Raw genomic sequence first — 9,915 nt, forward strand, 5'->3', positions numbered from 1 at the left:
CAAACACCAAACAACTTACAATAAGAAAAATGTCCTGTAACTCATAATGTTGTTCTATTTGTCGTGCATTTTTTACAAATCAAACGCACTTTAAAAGTATTACATGAGAATCATCATCTTATGTAATAAAGAAAAAAAAACTAAAAGACAAACACCGACCATCCGATTAAAATGGAAGACCAAGATTATAAATGTATGTAACAATAAAATCTAAAAAAATTTACTAAACAAAAAATCAAATTTTGAAAAGATCTAAATTATCATGCCATCAAATATCTCAAATTCATGGTTATGATGACTATTACCACTCATTACTATTACTCTCGCACGCCCTTCACTATGAACATTGTCATTCAGGGAATAAGAAAAATCAAATTTTATCACATTAAAGACTGATATATTTCTTCTTGTTTCACCGAAAAAATAAGAAAATTAAAAAAAGAATAAAAGGACAGAGAAAGTAAAAGAAAAAGAAAAAAAAAAGATATTTTTAATTAAAAAAAAAAAATGAGAAGCGGGTTTGAAAATTGCGTCCTAAGGTATCAATTCAAAGGCCTTTTTGTTTTCCCCTGCAACTTTTACTAGCAATTTAATGGCCCTAAGGCCCTTCCATTTCAACTCCTTCTCGCGCGATAGATTGCTCTTTCTCCTCTGCTCCTCCCTTTCCCATTCCTCCTTTCCCTCTCCCCTCCGCTCCCCCAATTTCCCCCAAACTTTCTCCCTCCGCCGCTTCGCCGCCGCCCCTCTCGCTCGCCCTCCGCCGCCGCCTCCGCCCCTGGACGCCATGGCCCAGAAAATCGGAAAGTCCACGCGCCGCCCCGGCTCGTCCTCCAAGGCCCGCGTCTACGCCGATGTCAACGTCGTTCGCCCCAAGGAATATTGGGACTACGAGTCCCTCAACGTCCAGTGGGGGTAACATACCGGATTCTCCTTCCTCTTTTCTTTTTTCTTTTTTCCCTTCCATTTTCAAATACCTTTAGCCTTTTATTTTTCATTTTATTTTTTATTTTGGATAACATAAATGTCTTTTTTTCTTCCTTTTCCAAAGTGAAAGGAAATTTAGGGTTGTTGTTATTGTTGTTGTTTTTTAGGGAGCAAGATGATTATGAGGTGGTGAGGAAGGTGGGTAGGGGGAAATACAGTGAGGTGTTCGAAGGTGTTCACTGCACGGACGGTGAGAAATGTGTCATTAAGATCCTGAAACCCGTGAAGAAGAAGAAGGTGAGTTATGTGTGGGCGTTGACGTTTTATTCTTTTTGTGACGTTTTGGAATTTTTGTTCCGATGTCTTGGTTGTGGTTACTTTTCGATTCGAGTTTCATAAATGAATGTGTTTTATGCCAATAATCATAGACTAGACAAGTCATGTTATTATATTGGGGGAAGCGTACAATTGTAGAGTGGTATTTTATGTTGTTTTTGCAGTTGAAAATCAAACGTTTCTCCTGCCACCGTTAATGTGTTATTTATTTTATTTTATTAGTTGTTATTGTGTGTGTGGGAAGGTGGCTTGGGTTATTTTATTTTCTGGGAAATCAAATTGACCATAAGTATCACAAACTTGAGAGAAAAACTTGGCATAATCAAATTCAAACACAAAAGCATTAGCATCATAGTCTTTTGACAATTCTGATGATGTGGGTGAAGGGTCTGGCACCGAAGATGAGCTATCCTTGATCACCAAACGCATCAGAAAGATGTGGAAAAGGAATGACAAAGGATAACGACCTTTCAGGAAGAATTTCAAGGGAAAGACAGAGTTAGTTTGTGTATATTATCGGATGAGAATGTCATGCAAGTGACCATAGTGCTAAAGAGTAGTTCTAGTTACTTCCATTTGGTTACTCAGAATAAAGATGCTCTAGTAGCAGAGGGCTATCTAGTTGTTTATTTTAAAGTATAATAATGATTGTCTTCCATCCCTCTGGTTATATATATATGTAACTTTGACAATGATTCTGGTTCTGAATGCAGATCAAGAGGGAAATCAAAATATTACAGAATCTTTGTGGAGGGCCTAATATTGTACAGTTGCTTGACATTGTTAGAGACCAACAGTCGAAGACCCCAAGTCTTATATTTGAATATGTCAATAACACTGATTTTAAAGTGCTCTATCCTACATTGTCAGACTACGAAATACGATATTATATTTATGAACTTCTGAAGGCAAGTTTTATGCTCTATTGTTTAATAATAAAGAACATGAACTTTCCACAACTAATATAGTTTTTTTGCTTTTACTTTTTTGTTTAATCCTTACATTGTGTTGGACACAAGATATACTTGATGCTTCGTATCAAGGTTGAATGTTAATGATTTCTGTGATCTTGTTGAATTAGGTTTGAAAGTAATAAAGATTTGAGCCATTTGCTATGTAGTTTAGATGAACTATGCATAATGGTTGGTATTTCGGACCTGATGTTGGAGGAAGGTTTTGTATTGTATAAGGGACTTATGGAACTTAACTGCTCCATAGATTCTCGTGATGCAATACATATCACCTTGTCTTGATTGTATGATAACAGTTCAAGAACCAGTTCCTTTCTCTTGAAATTGTGTGTTGAGTTTAAGAAAACACCCTCATCAGTATCGTTTGCATGCTGAAATCCTAAGCCATTTGTCCTGTGAGATAATGCAACTTGCTTTCTCTGTAAAAGATGTCTCTTATTATTGTTCTTCAACCATAGTTAATCATGTGCAATAGTGCCGCTATAATGGTGTTGTGTCATGACTTCTTGCTGCTCAATAGAACCTGTTGTGGAACAGTTTTTTGTGTCGTGCTCATTGCAGTGCTAATCTTGGAAAATCACAGACATCTCAGCTGCTATTCTTCATGTTTAAAATCCCGTATGTTATGGTCTGTAGTGCCATTTTGTGTGGTCTTAGGGCGGAAATCCCCTCCCTTTTTCTCTTAATACAGGAACTTTATTTTCCCCTTCTTCATTTGCGTGCCCAACAATAATGAACCTAGACCATCTCCTGTCCAGCAAAGCCCCGCCTTTCTCTGGTGATATTTTCAGCCATCTCTGGTGATATTTCCCACCTGCCTCTGCCTCTATATTGGTCTCTTGTTTAATTCCTTTAAGTTATTGATCAGTATTTAGTTAAATCTAACTTTTGATCATTAATTATGAATATCTCTTTAATTTTAGATGTATATTTTAAGTTTTCATCATGTGTGTGTGTCTTAAAACTTTATAAAAGTGGTCATCTCATCTCACCACCTACTATATTGATTTTGGGGTTGGTTGCTTCACACTGCTATTTGGGATTGACTACTATGTCTTCAACCCTTCTTGAACTCAGAAGCTTTTGTCTTTTGGTGTTCATTGTATGGTAATGGTATTGTTGATCCGTTGTGTCATCCTATAAAGATAATCTCCAATGGAGAAACTGCATCTCACTTGGTTCTATCAGTATTTGTACTGTAGTAGCAAACTATAAAGTTTTTCCTGGAAGGTTTACATTACAAAAAATGTTGCTGTGTCTATAGACCTATATGTCCTGTAGGTTTCTTTATTGGCATATTAGTTACATTTTCCCTTATATCATATTGGACTGTTGGTGTATGTATTGTCATTACTGTGCTGCTCTGTTCAGTTTGTGATCTATAATTTGCAATAGATTATTTTATCAATCCAACCATTTCCTATTGCTTGTGGCTATCAACTTGGAAGCGCTAAGTTAATTGGAAGTTCTGCCAGGCACTGGATTATTGCCATTCACAAGGAATCATGCATCGTGATGTGAAACCACATAATGTAATGATTGATCATGAGCAGCGTAAGCTTCGCCTTATAGATTGGGGGCTTGCAGAGTTCTATCATCCTGGGAAAGAATATAATGTTCGCGTGGCATCAAGGTATATTTGCTCTTATGTCTCTTTTTTTTTTGTTTTTTTTTTTTGGGGTGGGGGAGGAGGATTCATAATTGAGGTGGGCCTTGGGGGGAATCATTAGGAGGGGAAAAGGGGATATAGTGTATTATGGGGGTTTTAACTTGTGCACTCTTGTTGCATGCCCTCATCCCAAGTACTCAACCAGCTAAACCATCCTTAGGGGGACTGCACTTGTGATTCTTTTGTTGCTTTTTCAAATGATTTATAAATTTACAAAGTAATTACTCAGGCAACATTTTCATACTTGTTGCACAGTGGTTTATTTCCTTTTGGTTATTGTAATTACTCCTTCCATTTGCCTCTAGGCTTGGTTATGTAGATACTTCTTGAGCAATGTGTCCAAGCCCCATGAATACAAAATTTTAAGTTACATGGTTATGAGGGATTTCTTTTTGTTTAAAATGATCATTTGGTAAGTCAAGTTTGTTATAGCAAGCATGAGGGGTGTGGGGTTTGGAAATTTAGTGTCCAAAGTCGATGCTTTAGTTGGTAAATCTTTCATGGTGATTCCCCTCCATAGACATCCTTTAGCCATCGGGTAAAGAACAAATATGGTTTTACATGTTTTTGGTTAAAAAGGAACTTGGTTATGGTTACTTGAGAGTTTTTATTCTCTCTTTTGTTATCAATCACAAACATTTTTTTATCTCCTTTATGCCTGATTTACATGTAGATATTTCAAAGGTCCTGAGCTTCTTGTTGATCTTCAAGACTATGATTACTCTCTAGATTTATGGAGTCTTGGTTGTATGTTTGCTGGGATGGTAAATGGTTCACTTTCCTTCAAGTGCAATTTTTATATTATACATTGTTTTGGCCTGGTTTTTCCTTTCTGAGATAAACCTTAGAATCTTGATTTACTGCATGATATACCAATTTCTCCTTTTGAAGTCATACAGGTTTAAATCTCCTCCCCTGCTTGCCTCATGCTTGTGTTTTTACTTTTTACAGATATTCCGTAAGGAGCCATTCTTTTATGGACATGATAACTATGATCAACTGGTCAAAATAGCTAAGGTAAGGGAAGCCTGGGAGGTGGACTTGAGTTTGTGCCATATTGTTATGTGTGTTTGGGTGATAACTCATTGCTGCTTTGCTCTGGTCCTGGTGTTGTTTTTTTATTTGTAATCGTACGTTTCATGCTGGGATTTTTTGTGTTGCAAGTGTGCATTGTTCTTGAATCTTGTATTGTTTTTTTGCCTTTCCTCTTTATTGATTTCTGTGTGCTAGAGTATGTCCTACTTGGTGGTTGTTGGAAGAGTGGTGGTTCCAAAATTCTTTAAATTTTGGTGGCTCATAATTTCTGCACCCCCAAATTTTGCAATTCCTTGGTTTGCTTCTCTCAATATTTGGCCATTCGATACTAGATTTTAGACTTTTGGAGCTGTAGATCATATTATTGGTAATCCATCATGCAACTTCACAGTTCATCACCCTTGCAGATGGTTCTGAGGTCAAAGCTTACGGTCAAATCTCCTGTCTTCCATTGTTGACTTTAGATGTTCTCATACCTGTTTCACATTCACCATTCAATAAAGATTCTATTAGTAAACCCAACAGCATCTTAATTGTTCAATAGCCTTCTTCTCTGACTCTTTTCATATACATCAATACATGACTGGAGTATGAGATAGGTTTTTGGTGCAGACTCCTTTGTCTCCAACTTCAATCTTCCTCCATTTATGCAGCAGCAGCTGCATCTCTAAATCTCCTTTACATTCATCTTAGACATTGTTAGGACTATGGGGAAGGGGAAGTTAATTAGGATACGTAGTATATTAGTTAGTTAGAGTTAGTGACCTAAATAAATAGTACTGAAGGGGAGGGAATTCAGGGAGATCTTATAACATTTGTAAATTGAGCATTAGCTCTTTGTGAAGGGTAAATCCTTGGAGGAGGTCTCCTATTTTGCTGAGTGCCAAAATCACTAGCATTTAACTCAATACTATAAAATATGCATCCCTAAATCTAATCTCAATTGTGGTCTTGTGATAAAATTATCTTTTTGTAAAGAAATGTGATGTTGGCTTTTGTGAATGCCTTCTTCCATTTCCTACTTGGTGCCTTATTTTTCTGCTACGGATCTTTGCAGAACTCTGTGTGTGTGTGTGTTCTACTTATATATGGCTATAGTATTGGTGTAGAAGCAACTAAAAAGAGATGATGATGGGGAATTTGATAATCTTTTTTCCTTCATGCAATAGGTACTTGGGACAGACGGATTAAGTGCATATTTAGATAAGTATCGAATAGAGTTGGACCCACATCTTGCAGCACTTATCGGGAGGTTTGTCTGTTCTTTCATGGTTTAATATATATGTTGCTTTTGTTAAATACAGCTATTGTTTTAACTAAGACACTCCAAATATTTTGTCAGGCATAGCCGCAAGCCATGGGCAAAGTTCATTAATGTAGAAAATCATCACATGGCTGTTCCTGAGGTAGTATGCATTTGTAATTATTTATTTAAATGTACTTATATATATATATATATATATATATATATATATATATATATTATCATTGATTCTCATTCTAATTACACTATTCTTTAAAAGGCTGTTGACTTTGTTGACAAGTTATTACGCTATGATCACCAAGAACGTCCCACAGCAAAAGAAGCCATGGTAAGATCTCAATCTTTTTAGTAGTGTTATTATTGCCCTATGTTTTATTGTGACACTTTCAAGATATATTAGCCCAGCTTGGACTTGCATTTGGGACTTCAGGCTTCTGATGTGATTTCGCTTTGAGTACTGGTTCATATGAGTGCCGTTAATCCTTCCTTGTTTGGAGTTTAGTTTTTTTTTTTTTTTTGATCAGCAAAAATAATATATTTATAAAAGTACCAGAGGTACTGAAAAAATACAGATAGAGTTCCATGCTCATGGTTCCAATAAAAACTACACCAGTTTGAAGAGGAACCACAGAATGGCTACAAAAATTAAACTAAAAGATCTGCTGCAACTCCTACTGGGAGCCACTGAGGCCTAGCCCAAAAAACCTTCTCTAATGTGAGATGACCAAAGATTAAAAGGGAGCTTAAAATCCTTATCCAAATTTGAGAGCCAAGACCACACTAAAAAAACTGCATCATCAACAAGCTTGCTGCCATTAAAGGAATCATTGGAGAAAAGAATTCTGTTTCTCATCTTCCATATAGACCAAACAACAGCCATCCACCAAGTTTGCCACCTTCCTCTTCTAAGCCCTTCCACTTGCACAAAAGAGTGCTGAAGAAAATGCTGGATTGGATTAGAGGGGAACACCCAAGAAATATTCAGCCAAGACAAAGTCTCCCACCATACAGGCCAAATCTTTGAGCAGAGGAAAAATAGGTGGGAAACCTCCTCCTCCATTCCTCCACAGAAAGGACATGAAGCATCCACAATCTGCACTTGCCTTCTCTGCAGATTGCTTTTTGTTGGCAACCTGTCTTGAAATAATCTCCAAGCAAAAATAGCTATTTTACTTGGGATCTTCAATTTCCATAATTCCACATAGACTTGTTCCTTAGTCACGGCTGAACCCCCTTCCCTTAACAAGTGATAAGCAGACTGGACTGAATAGATACCTGAAGGATGCCCAGTCCAAGCCCAACCATCTTCTCCATGCTGCTGGATGATCTTTCCTTCTACCTCTCCAAGAAAGTTGACAGCCAAAGGAACTTCATTATCAAACAAATTTCTCCTCAAGTAAAATGCCACTCCCACCCATGCTCTTTGTGTTGACCCATCTGACTTATAGTGTTATGTTTCTGCAGAGAAATGAGGTAAAGCCTGGGGTACTTCTCTGCCAAGGATACATCCTGGTTGATCCATCTATCCTCCCAAAAATTAATACTATGACCAGCACCAACCTTCCGACTGAAACCTTCTTGAAAGCTCCTTCCTTGGTGAGTTTGACTAACCACCCTTTTTAAGTCCCTCCACCAAATTGACTGGCTAGCAGCCCTATCCCCTTCCTCCAATCCCCTCCACCCCCCATATTTAGATTCCACTACTTTAATCCAAAGCTCCTGATGATGATTTAAGAGATGCCACTTCCATTTGCCTAACAAGGCAATATTAGAAGTTTTGACATCCTTAATACCAAGCCCACCTCTTTCCTTGGGTAAGCAAACTTTTTCCCATCTTATCCAAGCAATCTTCTTTTGATCAAGGCCACCTCCCCAAAGGAATCTCCGCTGGATCTTGACTAATTTGGCAACCACTACTTGAGGTATCCTGAAAAAAGACAAGAAATATATAGGAATTGATGTTAGCACAGATTGAATCAAAGTCACTCTCCCCCCGAATGTGATATGCCTTTGCTTCCATCTTGAGAGTTTTCTCTCACATTTGTTAAGGATAGAATTCCACATCCTACCCCGCCTCGGATTAGCCCCAATAGGAATGCCCAGGTAAACAAAAGGAAAAGCCATCAAACTACAATTCAAATACTTGGCCGCAAGATGCCTCCAATGATCTGATACTCCAAAGGCTCCAAAAGAACTCTTAGCAAAATTAATCTTCAATCCTGATACCAACTCAAAAGACCTAAGCATAACCTTAATAGCCTCAACATTCTCCATACAAGCTTCACCAAAAAAGATGGTATCATCCGCGTATTGCAATATGCTGATAGGCACCTTGTTAGCGCCAACCAAATAACCTTTGTACATGTTTTCCTCCACAGCCCTCCTCATCAACCCATTCAAACCTTCTGCAACAATTAAAAAGAAAGGGAGCTAAGGGATCCCCTTGCCTCAGGCCCCTTTGAGGTACAAATTCCGAAGTCGGGCTTCCATTCACCAAAATAGAAATAGAAGCTGATTTAACACATCCTTCAATCCACTTGACCCATTGCGGACTAAAACCAATCCTCTTCAACATATAGAACAGAAAACTCCAAGATACCGAATCATAAGCCTTTTCAAAGTCAACTTTGAACACCAGGCAAGATCGATTGCTTCTCTTAGCTTCATCAATGACCTCATTAGCTGTGATAACACTATGGAGGAGCTGTCTCCCTTCAATGAAGGCAGATTGAGACTCATTAATGATGGAGGGCATCACCTTCTTCAATCTCTTGGCCAACAATTTGGTAACTATCTTATACATGCACCCAATAAGAGATATGGGTCTGTAATCATTTAGGATTTGAGGGTCCAGCACCTTTGGGATTAACGCTAGGAAAGACGCATTTGAACCCCTAGGGAACACTCCATTTGCATGAAACTCATCCAAGAATCGAAGCACATCAGGCTTGATTAGCTCCCAGTATTGCTTAATAAAGTTGAAATTAAATCCATCCGGGCCAGGGCTTCTATGACTCCCACAGTCCCAAATTGCTTCCTTAATTTCCTCCTCCTGAAATGGTGCCACCAGATTATTGCTTTGGTGCTGACTAATAGTTTGAAAAGGAATACCGTCCAGAGTGGGTCTGTTGAAATCTGATTCTTGAAATCTTTGGAAGAAAAACTTCTTAACTTCCTCCTTCACCTTCTGCAGTTCATCACACCAAGCCCCATCAACTCTGACCCCTTTAATATAATTATTTCTGCGGTGCGCATTCATCAAGAAGTGAAAGTAACGGGAATTACAATCACCCTCCTTGATCCACCTAGACCTCGCTTTCTGCCGCAACAGCGATTCATGAGCATTTGCTGCTGTCCAAAGAGCTTCTTGTAAGTTCTTTCTCTTAATGTCCTCTTGAGATGACAGCTGCCTGTGACTTGAATTTTCCTCCAGCTTGTTTAGTTCAGCTTCAATCATCTTAAATTTTTTGAACGTGTCACCATACTCCTCCTTGTTCCATCTCTTGATCCTCAGCTTTAGGTTCTTAAATTTTTCTTTGAGCACAAAACCTCCCCATCCATGTTGCAATTGAGAATTCCAGCATTGGTGAACAATTTTGTTAAAGGATGCATCCGAGAGCCAGCAATCCAAAACCTTGAAAGGTTGGGGACCCCAATCAGCTGACTTTGATCGAGAGATGGGCATGGTCTGAAAGTTCCTAGCTAGAGTCATTTGG

General features: G+C 38.3%; 1 protein-coding gene across 1 annotated transcript in view; it reads left to right on the forward strand.

Moving 5' to 3' along the window:
• Positions 1-521: 521 nt before the first annotated feature.
• The window catches only part of LOC100776388 (casein kinase II subunit alpha), an 11,888-nt gene continuing 2,494 nt past the window's right edge, over positions 522-9,915 (forward strand). Inside the window, exons 1-9 of the mRNA XM_003524641.5 lie at positions 522-912; positions 1,092-1,221; positions 1,974-2,168; positions 3,707-3,864; positions 4,574-4,664; positions 4,852-4,917; positions 6,105-6,187; positions 6,278-6,341; positions 6,459-6,527. Of these exons, the coding sequence (XP_003524689.2) occupies positions 593-912; positions 1,092-1,221; positions 1,974-2,168; positions 3,707-3,864; positions 4,574-4,664; positions 4,852-4,917; positions 6,105-6,187; positions 6,278-6,341; positions 6,459-6,527 (1,176 nt within the window). The 5' untranslated portion in view covers positions 522-592. The remainder of the gene's footprint in view (positions 913-1,091; positions 1,222-1,973; positions 2,169-3,706; positions 3,865-4,573; positions 4,665-4,851; positions 4,918-6,104; positions 6,188-6,277; positions 6,342-6,458; positions 6,528-9,915) is intronic.

This window comes from Glycine max, chromosome 5, assembly GCF_000004515.6.
Source record: "Glycine max cultivar Williams 82 chromosome 5, Glycine_max_v4.0, whole genome shotgun sequence".
Lineage (NCBI taxonomy): Eukaryota > Viridiplantae > Streptophyta > Magnoliopsida > Fabales > Fabaceae > Glycine > Glycine max.